This window comes from Chlorocebus sabaeus, chromosome 6, assembly GCF_047675955.1.
Source record: "Chlorocebus sabaeus isolate Y175 chromosome 6, mChlSab1.0.hap1, whole genome shotgun sequence".
Taxonomy (NCBI): domain Eukaryota; kingdom Metazoa; phylum Chordata; class Mammalia; order Primates; family Cercopithecidae; genus Chlorocebus; species Chlorocebus sabaeus.
The window spans coordinates 20,630,952-20,644,551 of record NC_132909.1 but is presented as its reverse complement, the minus strand read 5'-3'; the positions used below and the strand labels follow the sequence as shown (position 1 = coordinate 20,644,551).

At 52.5% G+C, this 13,600-nt stretch overlaps 1 protein-coding gene across 1 annotated transcript in view; it reads left to right on the top strand.

Annotated features, from left to right (window-relative positions):
• The window catches only part of RYR1 (ryanodine receptor 1), a 168,570-nt gene that overhangs the window by 36,596 nt on the left and 118,374 nt on the right, over window positions 1-13,600 (top strand). The window contains exons 18-28 of the mRNA XM_073016520.1: window positions 94-227; window positions 634-875; window positions 1,700-1,892; window positions 3,230-3,446; window positions 6,329-6,433; window positions 6,653-6,756; window positions 7,529-7,612; window positions 8,981-9,288; window positions 10,474-10,676; window positions 11,695-11,869; window positions 12,034-12,242. Of these exons, the coding sequence (XP_072872621.1) occupies window positions 94-227; window positions 634-875; window positions 1,700-1,892; window positions 3,230-3,446; window positions 6,329-6,433; window positions 6,653-6,756; window positions 7,529-7,612; window positions 8,981-9,288; window positions 10,474-10,676; window positions 11,695-11,869; window positions 12,034-12,242 (1,974 nt within the window). The remainder of the gene's footprint in view (window positions 1-93; window positions 228-633; window positions 876-1,699; window positions 1,893-3,229; window positions 3,447-6,328; window positions 6,434-6,652; window positions 6,757-7,528; window positions 7,613-8,980; window positions 9,289-10,473; window positions 10,677-11,694; window positions 11,870-12,033; window positions 12,243-13,600) is intronic.

Here is a 13,600-nt window from a genome sequence, read left to right as displayed (position 1 = left end):
TCCTTTCCTCCTGGCTTCCCTCCCTCCCAGGGTTCTTCCATAGACCCTGCCCTGGTGCCTGCACACCCTTTGACTTCTGACCTTGACCTCCAGGTCCTGGACGTGCTATGCTCCCTGTGTGTGTGTAATGGTGTGGCTGTACGCTCCAACCAAGATCTTATTACTGAGAACTTGCTGCCTGGCCGTGAGCTTCTGCTGCAGACAAACCTCATCAACTATGTCACCAGGTCTGGCTCTTAACATCTGACCCCAGAACTCAGAACCTCTCAACCCTCTCCCTGACTTAGCGACTCCACACCCAGGTGGATGTCCCTTCGTTAATCTCCCACCCTGGGATTAACACCCAGTCCTCACAAATGTCCACTGCAGCCGCACTCACCCTTGGCATCCACTCCTCTTGTTCTGTCTTCCTGGCTCCATTTCTGCCTGTTTCTCTTTCTCTCTCTCTCTCTCTCTGTTCTCTCTTTTTGTCTGCCTGTTTCTGTCTCGATTCTTCCTGCATCTCTTTCTCCCTGTCTCTCTCCCATCTCTCTCTCTCTGTCTTTGGATGTCTGTCTCTCTCGCGCTTCCCACCACTTGGCTCTCCTCTCTGCCTCTCCCTCATCCCCCTCTCCTGTCCCATCTCTCCTGCAGCATCCGGCCCAACATCTTTGTGGGCCGAGCGGAGGGCACCACGCAGTACAGCAAATGGTACTTTGAGGTGATGGTGGACGAGGTGGCTCCATTTCTGACAGCTCAGGCCACCCACTTGCGGGTGGGCTGGGCCCTCACCGAGGGCTACAGCCCCTACCCTGGGGGCGGCGAGGGCTGGGGCGGCAACGGGGTCGGCGATGACCTCTATTCCTACGGCTTTGATGGACTGCATCTCTGGACAGGTACCTGAACCCAGTTCAATGCCAGGGGACCCTCACCCCTGACCATTGACCCCAGTGTTTCTAAGACTCTGACCATACACCTTGGGATTCTCAGGATCCTGACTCCCAGAAAAGATCAACTTTTGACCTTTTATTCCTCATTTCCCAAGACCCTAACCCCAGAGTTTCCAGATTCCTAGCTCTGACTTGTATCCTCGTTACCTACAGAACTCTGATCCCTGAGTAGATGTGACCTCTGACCCTAGATATCCCAGAAGACCACTCAGATTACTGTGATCTCTGATCTTTGACTTTTGACCCCAGGATTATTTATTTATTTTATTTTGAAACGGAGTCTCACTCTGTTGCCAGGCTGGAGTGCAGTAGCGTGATCTCGGCTCATTGCAACCTCTGCCTCCCGGGTTCAAGCGATTCTCCTGCCTCAGCCTCCCGAGTCACTGGGATTACAGGCGCCCACCACCAACCCTGGCTCATTTTTGTATTTTTAGTAGAGACGGGGTTTCACCATATTGGCCAGGCCGGTCTTAAATTCCTGACCTCAAGTGATCCATCCGCCTTGGCCTCCCAAAGTGCTGGGATTACAAGTGTGAATCATTGCATCCGGCCCCCAGGAGGATTTAATCTCTGGCCCAACAGCTCAGAATCCTAACTTCAGGGGAATCCTGACCTCTGCCCTTCATTTCAGAGCTATAGGAGCATCCAAGGGAACACTTTCAATTAGGGTTTCCAAGTCCCCACAGGAGCCTCCAATATCTGTCCCTTTTGGTATCATTGGTTCCGTGGGACCTGTGACCTCTGACCCCTCTCTGGTGACTTCGACGCAGGACACGTGGCACGCCTGGTGACTTCCCCAGGGCAGCACCTCCTGGCCCCTGAAGACGTAGTCAGCTGCTGTCTGGACCTCAGCGTGCCGTCCATCTCCTTCCGCATCAATGGCTGCCCTGTGCAGGGTGTCTTTGAGTCCTTCAACCTGGACGGGCTTTTCTTCCCTGTTGTCAGCTTCTCGGCTGGTGTCAAGTGAGAACTCGCCCCCGCCCCTTGGCCAGTCCTCAGTCCTAGGACTGACCCGAGACAGCTTCCCCAGTCATTCCATGGCTTCCCAGCAGGAGGCCGGGACACTGCAGCCTACCATCAAGACTGACCGGTGGCCACAACCCTTACTGGAAGGTCCCAGGGACCTCCACGTGACCCCAGACTCTTTCCAATGACCTCAGATTCTCCCTAACCCCATGTCCTTCTAGTAACCTCTGAGATAGTGATCTCAGACTCTCCTAGTGGTCTCTCAACAACCCAATATTCTTCCACTGACCTGCCAACGACCTCAGACTTTCCCAATAACTCCAGCATCTGATGATGATCGCATGACTCCAGACCCTCCTTGACTCCCCAATGGCCTCAGACTCTCCCAATGACTCCAGAATCTGATAATGATCTAATGACTCCAGACCCTCCTTAACCCCCTAATGACCTCAGACTCTTCCAATGACACCAGGCTCTCTCAATAATCTCTTAACAATGCCAGCATCTCCCAATGACCTTTCAATAGACCGAGACTTGCCCAGTGACCCTGCTCCCAAATAACCCCAGTTATTCCAAAGTCGCCTCAATGAGCCAGTCCTTTCCCAATCACCCCAACCTCTCTGAATATCCATTCAGTGGTGTTTACGTTTATCTCATAGTTATAACAGATGCTCAGTGACTTCTCAATGACTTTCTTCTTTTTTTTTTTTTTTTGGAGACGGAGTCTCGCTTTGTCGCCCAGGCTGGAGTGCAGTGGCCGGATCTCAGCTCACTGCAAGCTCCGCCTCCCGGGTTCACGCCATTCTCCTGCCTCAGCCTCGCAAGTAGCTGGGACTACAGGCGCCCGCCACCACGCCCGGCTAGTTTTTTGTATTTTTTAGTAGAGACGAGGTTTCATTTCACCGTGTTAGCCAGGATGGTCTACAATCTCCTGACCTCGTGATCCGCCCGTCTCGGCCTCCCAAAGTGCTGGGATTACAGGCTTGAGCCACCGCGCCCGCCCCAAACCTTCCAATGTCCCTGAATGCTCTGTTGACATGGAGTCTCCTCTGAAGGACTGTTCCATGACCTTGCAGTCATCTGAACTCTTCTGGATTAACTGCAGACCCTCCCACTCTGAACTCCCTGGCTCTTAATTCCCTTATGATATTCCTTTGACTCTAGACTTTCTTTTATGACTTCTAAATGATCTCCAGGAGACTATGACTGCCAGGTGACCTAGGGTCTCCCTAGAACTTTCCACTGATCCCAGGACTGCTTCCATGTCCCCCACTGACCACAGAGTGTCCCCTCTGTGATACCTCCCCTCAATGATCCACATTGTCCTTCCCCAGGGTACGGTTCCTCCTTGGTGGCCGCCATGGCGAATTCAAGTTCCTGCCCCCACCTGGCTATGCCCCATGCCATGAGGCTGTGCTCCCTCGAGAGCGACTCCATCTTGAACCCATCAAGGAGTATCGACGGGAGGGGCCCCGGGGGCCTCACCTGGTGGGCCCCAGTCGCTGCCTGTCACACACCGACTTTGTGCCCTGCCCTGTGGACACCATTCAGGTACTGCCTGCCCTGCAAATGTTTTCTGGTGAGGCAGGGTCTCTTAGGAGTCAGAGAGAGGGCTGGGTGCCTCGTTCACGCCTGTAATCCCAACACTTTGGATGGCCAGGCACGGTGGCTTATGCCTGTAATCCCAGCACTTTGGGAGGTTGAGGCAGGCGGATCACCTGAGGTCAGGAGTTCAAGACCAGCCTAGCCAACATGGTGAAACCCACTCTCTACTAAAAATACAAAAAATTAGCTAGGCATGGTGGTGGATGCCTGTAATCGAAGCTACATGGGAGGCTGAGGCAGGAGAGTCACTTGAACCTGGGAGGTGGAGGCTGCAGTGAGCTGAGATCATGCCACTGCACTCCAGCCTAGGCAACAAGAGTGAAACTCCATCTCAAAACAAAACAAAACAAAAACAAAAATTAGCATGGTGGCAGGTGCCTGTAATCCCAGCTACTCTGGAGGCTGAGGCAGGAGAATTACTTGAACCTGGGAGGCAGAGGTTACAGTGAGCCAAGATCACGCCACTGTACTCCAGCCTGAGAAACAGAATGAGACTCTATCTCAAAACAAACAAACAGACAAACAAAAACAACCAACATTTTGGGAAGCTGAAATGGGGGCCTCGCACTCGCCCAAAATTTCCAGACTAGTCTGGGTAACATAGACCCCGTTTTTATAGAAAAAAAAGTTTTAGGCCGGGCGCGGTGGCTCATGCCTGTAATCCCAGCACTTTGGGAGGCCGAGGCGGGTGGATCACAAGGTCAGGAGATCGAGACCATCCTAGCTAACACGGTGAAACCCCGTCTCTACTAAAAATGCAAAAAATTAGCTGGGCGTGGTGGCGGGCACCTGTAGTCCCAACTACTTGGGAGGCTGAGGCAGGAGAATGGCGTGAACCTGGGAGGCGGAGCTTGCAGTGAGCCGAGACCGCGCCACTGCACTCCAGCCTGGGTGACTGAGCGAGACTCTACCTCAAAAAAAAAAAAAAAAAAAAAAAAGTTTTAATATTTAAAAATTTAAACAATTTTTTAAAAGGAGTGAGAGCGGTGGGGAGCTGCCCTAGAAGCTGGGAACGTTGTTTAACAGATGGAGAAACTGAGCACAGAGAGGCAAAGGATTCTGTCAGGGCAGAATCGCAGTCTCAGGGAGTCCTCACAACTGCCCCTCAAAGAAAAGGTGGCTCACGCCTGTGATCCCAGAACTTTGAGAGGCTGAGGCAGGAGGATCGCTTGAGTCCAGGAGTTTGAGACCAGCCTAGGCAACATAGTGAGACCCCATCTCTACTAAAAATTAAAAGTTAGCTGAGGTGATGATCCACGACTGTAGTCCCAGCTACTTGGGAGGCTGAGATGGGAGGGTCTCTTGAGCCCGGGGATTCGAGGCTGCAGTGAGGCAGTGAGCTATGACTGTACCACTGCACTCCAGCCTGGGTAACAGAGCATAACCTTGAAAAAAGAAAAAAGGAATGAAGGAAGAGAGAGAGAGAGAAATAAAGAAAAGAAAAGAAAAGAAAAAGAAAGAAAGAGAGACAAAGAAAGAGAGAGAGAGAGAGAAAGAAAGAAAGAAAGAAAGAAAGAAAGAAAGAAAGAAAGAAAGAAAGAAAGAAAGAAAGAAAGAAAGAAAGGAAGGAAAGAGAGGCTGGGTGTGTTGACTAACGCCTGTAATCCCAGCATTTTGGGAGGCTGAGGTAGGCAGATCACCTGAAGTCAGGAGTTCAAGACCAGCCTGGCCAACATGGTGAAACCCCATCTCTACTGAAAATACAACAATGAGCCAGGCGTGGTGGCATGCACTTGTAATCTCAGCTACTCAGGAGGCTGAGGCAGGAGAATCACTTGAACCCGGGAGGTGGAGGTTGCAGTGAGCTGAGATCGCATCTCTGCACTCCAGCCTGGGCGACAGAGCAAGACTCTGCTCAAAAAAAGAAAGAAAGGATTGTTATTGCCCCCAAATTACAGTTGAGGAAAGCAAAGCCCAGAAACGCTAAGTAATCTATGCAATTCACACAGCAGATCTGAACCCAGGCAGTCCGATTCTGAAGCCTGTGGTCCTATCCACTATGATTTTTTTGGACATATCTTCTATCCCAGGCCCCTCATGGCCCACTTTCCCTCCAAGCATGTCCCTACATGCCTCACTGCAGCCTCGAATCCCCGGGCCCAAGAGACCCTCCCATCTCAGCCTTCCAAGTAGCTGGGGCTACAGTTGTGGATCATCACCTCAGCTAACTTTTAATTTTTAGTAGAGACGGGGTCTCACTATGTTGCCTAGGCTGGTCTCAAACTCCTGGACTCAAGCGATCCTCCTGCCTCGGCCTCTCAAAGTTCTGGGATCACAGGCGTGAGCCACCTTTTCTTTGAGGGGCAGTTGTGAAGACTCCCTGAGACTGCGATTCTGCCCTGACAGAATCCTTTGCCTCTCTGTGCTCAGTTTCTCCATCTGTTAAACAACGAGGTTCCCAGCTTCTAGGGCAGCTCCCCACCGCTCTCACTCCTTTTAAAAAATTGTTTCAATTTTTAAATATTAAAAAATTGTTTAGATTTGTATTTTTAGAAGAGAAGGGGTTTCACCATGTTGCCCAGACTGGTCTTGAACTCCTGACCTCAGGCAATCTGCCCCCACCTTAGCCTCCCAAAGTGCTTGGATTACAGACGTGAGCCACCACGACTGGCCCCGGATAATTCCTTAATTCTGAGGATGCTAACCCCTCACCCATCTGAGTGTCAGCCCTGGAATCAAGGCGAGGGATGGGGAGCAGGGCTGCGGGACGGCGGGAAAGGGGGTGCTGGACGAGCCTCCAGGGCTCACAGGTGTCCTTGGGAAGAGGGGTCATGATGGAGGAGGGCAGAGGGACCTTGGAGATCTCAAGAACGTCCCTGTGCCCTTAGATCGTCCTGCCACCCCATCTGGAGCGCATTCGGGAGAAGCTGGCGGAGAACATCCATGAGCTCTGGGCACTGACCCGCATTGAACAAGGCTGGACCTACGGCCCGGTAAGGGGCTGCCTGTAGCCTACAGGAGGCCGGCTAGACTTGTGGTGCCAGGAGGGAGAACGGCTCACCGGCGGGGAGGAGGGAAGGACCACAGGGCACCAGGGGGTCCTTGGACTGAGGGTGGTACAACTAGGGTTGAAGGTCAGGGATCACGGTCTGGGCATGTGGAGAGTGGGGAGAAAAGGGGAGGCTGAGGAGTTGACCCAGCATTTTCTTCAGGTTCGGGATGACAACAAGAGGCTGCATCCGTGTCTTGTGGACTTCCACAGCCTTCCAGAGCCCGAGAGGAACTACAACCTGCAGATGTCGGGGGAGACGCTCAAGTGAGGGCCCAGAGGAGCGGGAGGCTGGGGCCGGCCACTGGTGCAGTGAGAGAGGGAGGCATGGAGAGCTGGGGCAGGAGGTAGAGACTGAGAGAGAGAAGGATGGAGGGGACAAGGATTGTCAGACAGAAACAAACGGGGAGTGGCCGGGCACGGTGGCTCACACCTGTAATCCTAGCATTTTGGGAGGCCGAGGTGGGTGGATCACTTGAGGTCAGGAGTTTGAGACCAGCCTGGCCAACATGGTAAAACTGCATCTCTACTAAAAGTACAAATATTAGCCGGGCGTGGTGGTGCACATCTGTAATCCCAGCTACTCGGGAGGCTGAAGCAGGAGAATCGCTTGAACCCAGGAGGCAGAGATTGCAGTGAGCTGAGATCACAATACTGCACTGTAGCCTGGGTGACAGAGAGACTCGGTTTCAAAAAAAAAAAAAAAAAAAAAAAAAGATGCAAACGGAAAGCAAGAAAGAGACAGAGGCAGAAGGAGAGAGAAAGAAAAGGCAGGGATGAAAAGAGAGATGGATGCAGAAAGAAACACGAGAAAGCAGCAGACAGGAGAAGACAGACATGGTCAGTTATACAGACAAAGATGCAGGGAAAGACAGAAGTCACGAAGCCTGAGGCCAGGATCAAGAGAGACAGGGCCAGAGCATCCCAGACACTGAAGCAGCAGAGGTAGAGGGAGCTGGAGACCCTGAGGCCTTGGGAGGAGATGGCAGCAGAGAGCTCCGAGGGGTGTGACCTGTTGCCCTTGCTCCCCCACCCCCAGGACTCTGCTGGCTCTGGGCTGCCACGTGGGTATGGCAGACGAGAAGGCGGAGGACAACCTGAAGAAGACAAAACTCCCCAAGACGTGAGTGTGGGCGGCCAGGTCCTGTCTGGGGATGGACTGGGGGCTGGGGATGCCGTACTAAGGGCTAGGGAGGTTGAGGGATCTTGTGGGGAAGTTGAGGTTAGAGAGAAAGGAGCCTTGGGTTAGGGCAAAGGTCACAGGGTCAGGTCTCTGTGGTCAGAGGGGAATGTCCAGGATTGAGGAATTAGGAACTCCAGAGAGAGACAGAGGGTGTGAATCCAGGATCCAGGGTCAGGATCCGCCCAGAGTCAGAGAAAATGAGAGCAGAGGTCACATGTCCACGTAAGGGGTAAGGGGCCAATGGTAAGAGGTGAGAATCTGGAGGTTGTTGCAGTTGTGTAAGTAAGGGATCCTGAAATTATAGGTGAGCAGTTACAGGTCTTGAGTTCAGAGGTCAAGGACTCCAAACCCAGGGGTTTGGGGGCGATGAGGCCTGGGATCAGAGTAAGAAAACTCAAAGTGGGCTGGATGAGGTGGCTCACACCTATAATCCCAGCACTTTGGGAGGTTGAGGCAAGAAGATCACTTGAGCCCAGTTCAAGACCAGCCTGGGCAACCTGGCGAGACCCCTCTGCAAAAAATTTACAAATTAGCAGGGCTTGGTGGTGGGACATGCCTGTAGTTCCAGCAACTTGGGAGCTTGAGCTGGGAGAATTGCTTGAGCCCAGGAGTTTGAGGCTGCAGTGAGCCATGATTGTACCACTACACTCCAGCCTGGGTGACAGCACGAGACAAGAACCTCAAAAAACAAAAATAGCTGGGCACAGTCGCTCACGCCTGTAATGCCAGCCCTTTGGGAGCCTGAGGTGGGCAGATCACCTGAGATCGGGAGTTCGAGACCAGCCTGACCAACATGGTGAAACCCACTCTTTACGAAAAATACAAAATGAGCCAGGCGTGATGGCGCATGCCTGTAATCCCCGCTACTCAGGAGGCTGAGGCAGGAGAATCGCTTCAACCCAGGAGGTGGAGGTTGCAGTGAGCCAAGATCATGCCATTGCACTCCAGCTTGGACAACAAGAGTGAAACTCCGTCTCAAAAAAAAAAAAAAAAAAAAAAAGGAAAAACCTCAAAGTTAGGGGTGAGAGGTCCGAGAGAGTTCCAGGGTTAGAGATGGGGGTCCCAAAGTCAAGACAAAGGGGTCCAGAGGCCATTGATGTCAAAGCCCTTGCTAGGGTCCCATGATCCTAGGCTCAGAAGCCAGGGATCTCAAAGTTTATTCTAAAATTTCATAGAACTGCAACATTAGGTCAAAGGCCGGAAACGCCAAAGCTGGGACAAGGGTCAGCAGTCAGGGATCCCGTACAGTGCAGAGCCCAGAAGTGGAGGTGAGGACCTTGTCCCACCGAGTCCCTGCCATGCCTGCAGGTATATGATGAGCAATGGGTACAAGCCGGCTCCGCTGGACCTGAGCCACGTGCGGCTGACGCCGGCGCAGATGACACTGGTGGACCGTCTGGCAGAAAATGGGCACAACGTGTGGGCCCGAGACCGTGTGGGCCAGGGCTGGAGCTACAGTGCGGTGCAGGACATCCCCGCGCGCCGAAACCCACGGCTCGTGCCCTACCGCCTCCTGGACGAGGCCACCAAGCGCAGCAACCGGGACAGCCTCTGCCAGGCCGTGCGCACCCTCCTAGGTTACGGCTACAACATCGAGCCTCCTGACCAGGAGCCCAGTGAGTGCTCACCCCCGGCCCTGGCCGCGACTCCTACCCCAACTCTGACCCCAGCCCCAACCCCTGATCTCTGACTTCACTCAACCCCCAAATGTGCTATATCTCTTTTTTTTTTTTTTTTTTTTTTGAGACGGAGTCTCGCTCGGTCGCCTAGGCTGGAGTGCCGTGGCCGGATCTCAGCTCATTGCAAGTTCCGCCTCCTGGGTTCAGGCCATTCTCCTGCCTCAGCCTCCCGAGTAGCTGGGACAACAGGCGCCCGCCACCATGCCCGGCTAATTTTTTGTATTTTTAGTAGAGACGGGGTTACACCGTGTTAGCCAGGATGATCTTGATCTCCTGACCTCGTGATCCACCTGCCTCGGCCTCCCAAAGTGCTGGGACTACAGGCATGAGCCACCTCGCCGGGCCCAAATGGGCTATATCTATCACATCGAGCAGACTGACCTCTACCTGAAACTCTTACCCTTACCCCAGTTCCAACTCGGAACCTGGTGGAACCACATCCCTTGACCTGACTCCAGCCCTGCCTGGGCTGACTGCAACCCAGAGCTGTCAGCCTAGGAACCCAATGAGTGCCAACCCCACCCTTGACTCTGACTCCTGACCTCTAGCTTTGACCCCTAATCACTAATCTCTGAACTGTAGCTACCACATGGAGGCACCCAACCAAGGGTTTAGAGAGCCTGTCATCCCTACCCCTCACCTGACTCCTGACCTATCACTGGCTTCCAGTCCCAGCCTTGACCCCAAACCCTGACCATGGTCCCCAACCTTCAGTTTCTCAACTCTTGGCCCCAATCCGAGTTTCCATCCCTTCCATAACCCTGGCCCTGACCCTCCAATCCTGGTCTCAACCGTTGATTCTAATAAACCCTAATCTTGACCTTTAACCCCAGACCATAACTCTGACCAGTTCACTGACCTGACTTTTTCCTTCTGTGTCTCTGCCAGTATCCCTATTCTCTGAGAACTCTGACTGCTACAGAGATGGGGGTCTCTCTCAACAGGTCCCTACCTCTCTGACTATTCTGAGGTTCCCCAATTCTCCTCTAACTCCAAGAAATTGACCCTCTTCCAAAAGTTCCCCAAAGCCACTACTATCCCTAGTCTCTTCTACCAACTTCTCAATGTCTTGGGATCCACTTTCTCCCCAGCACCTCTGACTCTGCCTGGCCTCATTTATAGGTCAGGTGGAGAACCAGTCTCGTTGGGACCGGGTGCGCATCTTCCGGGCAGAGAAATCCTATGCAGTGCAGAGCGGCCGCTGGTACTTCGAGTTTGAAGCAGTCACCACAGGCGAGATGCGAGTGGGCTGGGCGAGGCCCGAGCTGAGGCCTGATGTAGAGCTGGGAGCTGATGAGCTGGCCTATGTCTTCAATGGGCACCGCGTGGGTACCTCCCTGGGCACCATTCTGCCAGGTCCTGTGGTCTCTCCCACAGCTTGTTTACTCTGGCCCTGCCTCTGTCTGTGCCTCACTCTGTCCCCACTTCCTGCATCTACTGTACCACTCATCCACCCATCCATTCATCCATTCAACCATGATTCATCCATCTATTGATCTGTCAGACATCCATCTATCCAACCAACAATTCATCCATGTATCCATCCATCCATCATCCATCCATCATCCATCTATCCATCCAACCATCCATCCATCATCTATCCATCCATCCATCCATCCATCCATCCATCCATCCATCCATCTGTCGTCTATCCAACTGACCAGCTAACCATCCATCCATCATCCATTCATCCCTCATCCGTCCAATCAACCATCCATCCATTCTTCCAGCCAACTGTCCATCCATCCATCCAACCACTGTCTGTCCATCCAACAACCATTTATACAACCATCCTTCCCTTCCTCCCTCTATCCATCATCCATTTATCTATCCTTGCACCTACTTAGACTTTCTTCTTTCTCTGCATCAACACAGGCAGATTCTTAACTTTCCAGTCATGCTTCTGTCCAGTCATTTACTCAACTTCTCATCCATCCATCTGTCTCTATTTTGTCATCTATTTTGTGCACAGATATAAGCACATATGGATCTGTATGGGGGACACTGATAGGTTCATTTTTCCTTTCCATCCGTCTACTTACTGCTGCTTCCAGCCCCCCACTACCACTTTGGTGGTCTGCATAATGCCAACCATGGCAACAGCAGAGAACCCAAGCAGAAGGGATGAGACACAGAGATTAGTGGGGAGAAAAATTCCTGTGATCATAGATGCAAATGTGAGGAAAGATGGAGACACTGTGGGGTGACCCCTCTTCCATACCACATGCCCTGAACCTGACACTTCGAATGTCTGTCTTCATGTATCTCTCCCTCCCTGCTTCCTTATCTCTCCATTTCTCTGTGTGTCTCCCCACACCATGTCTTCTGTGGTCCTCCTCACAGGGCCAGCGCTGGCACTTGGGTAGTGAGCCATTTGGGCGCCCCTGGCAGCCAGGCGATGTCGTTGGCTGTATGATCGACCTCACAGAGAACACCATTATCTTCACCCTCAATGGCGAGGTCCTCATGTCTGACTCGGGCTCCGAAACAGCCTTCCGGGAGATTGAGATTGGGGACGGTGAGTGCTGAGACCCCTTCACGTACCCTTTCTTGTTTTCCTCTGTCTCTCCCGACCTTGCACTGCCCTTCTGCCTCCAGCTCTCCCAGCCTTACCTCCTCCCCTCGGCTCCCCCTGCCCTGCCCACCTGCCCTCACCCCTGCCCATCTATCCCCTCCCACCAGGCTTCCTGCCCGTCTGCAGCTTGGGACCTGGCCAGGTGGGTCACCTGAACCTGGGCCAGGACGTGAGCTCCCTGCGGTTCTTTGCCATCTGTGGCCTCCAGGAAGGCTTCGAGCCATTTGCCATCAACATGCAGCGCCCAGTCACCACCTGGTTCAGCAAAAGCCTGCCCCAGTTTGAGCCAGTGCCCCTTGAACACCCTCACTATGAGGTAAGGACTGAGCCCTCTCAATGCCTTCTCGTCTGCCTCCAAAGCTCCTTCTTTCCACAGTGCTCTTCCTTGAGTTTCTCTTTTCCCTCCACATTAGCACACAAACCACGTGGAAGCAAGTGTCAGGATAATGGGCTCGCGGGCTGTATGACTTGGGGTACAACTTTGGCAAACCATAGCTTCCTGAGGTCCAGGTGCCTCACCTATAAAACAAGGGAAACCCTGCCTGGGCAACAAACAAAACTCCATCTCTAAAAATAAAAAAAAAAATTAAGTCTAGGCACGGTAGCTCATGCCTGTAATCCCAGCACTTAAGGGGGCTGAGGCGGGAGGATCCCTTGAGCCCAGGAGTTCAAGACCAGCCTTGGCAACATAGGGACGATTTTGGAGGTCGAGACCAGCCTAGGCAACATGGTGAAACCCTGTCTCTACCAAAAATACAAAAATTAGCCAGGCATGTTGGCTCGTGCTTGAACCCAGGAGGCAGAAGTTGCAGTGAGCCAAGATCGCATGATTGCACTCCAGCCTAGGTGACAGAGTGAGACTGTCTGAAGAAAAAAAAAAAAGAGAAGAGAAAAAGAAGTCTGAGAGCAAAGGGATACCCCATCTCTACAAAAAATAAAAAAATTAGACAGGTGTGTAGTATGCACACTTAGCCCCGGCTACTCAGAAGGCTGAGACTGGAGAATTGCTTGATTCCAAGAGGTCAAGGCTGCAGTGAATTAGCCAGATGTGGTGGCACATGCCTGTAATTCCAGCTACTTAGGGAGCCAAGGCAGGAGACTCGCTTGAACACGGGAGACGGAGGTTGCAGTGAGCCAAGATTGTGCCATTGCACTCCAGCCTGGGCAAGGAGAGCCAAACTTCATCTCAAAAAAAAAAAAAAAAAAAAAGTTAAAGGCTGCAGTGAGCTGTGTTCACACCACTGCACTCCAGCCTAAGAGACAGAGCAAGACCCTATCTCACAAACAATTTTTTTTAATAAATAATTTTTAAACCCCAGGAGGTGGAGGTTGCAGTGAGCTGAGACTGGGTCACTGCACTCCAGCCTGGGCGACAGAGCGAGACCCTGTCTCAACAAAACAAAACAAAAGGACTCTGCAAAAGGAGTTTTAAGTATGGGAATGTCCAGTTGAGGCCTGAGTTTTGGAAAGGTCCCTATTGGCAGTGGATTGTAGGAGGTGAGAGTGCAGTCAGAAGGACCTTAGAGGTGGCTGGGACGGGGCAGTACTGTGGAGTGGATGCGGAGTTCCTGACACCTGCCACTACCAGATGTCCCCAGCCCAAGGCACAGCATGCTACACAGCAGTGAGAATGAATACATGGAAATACACACAGCCACGTGGATGGATCTCAGA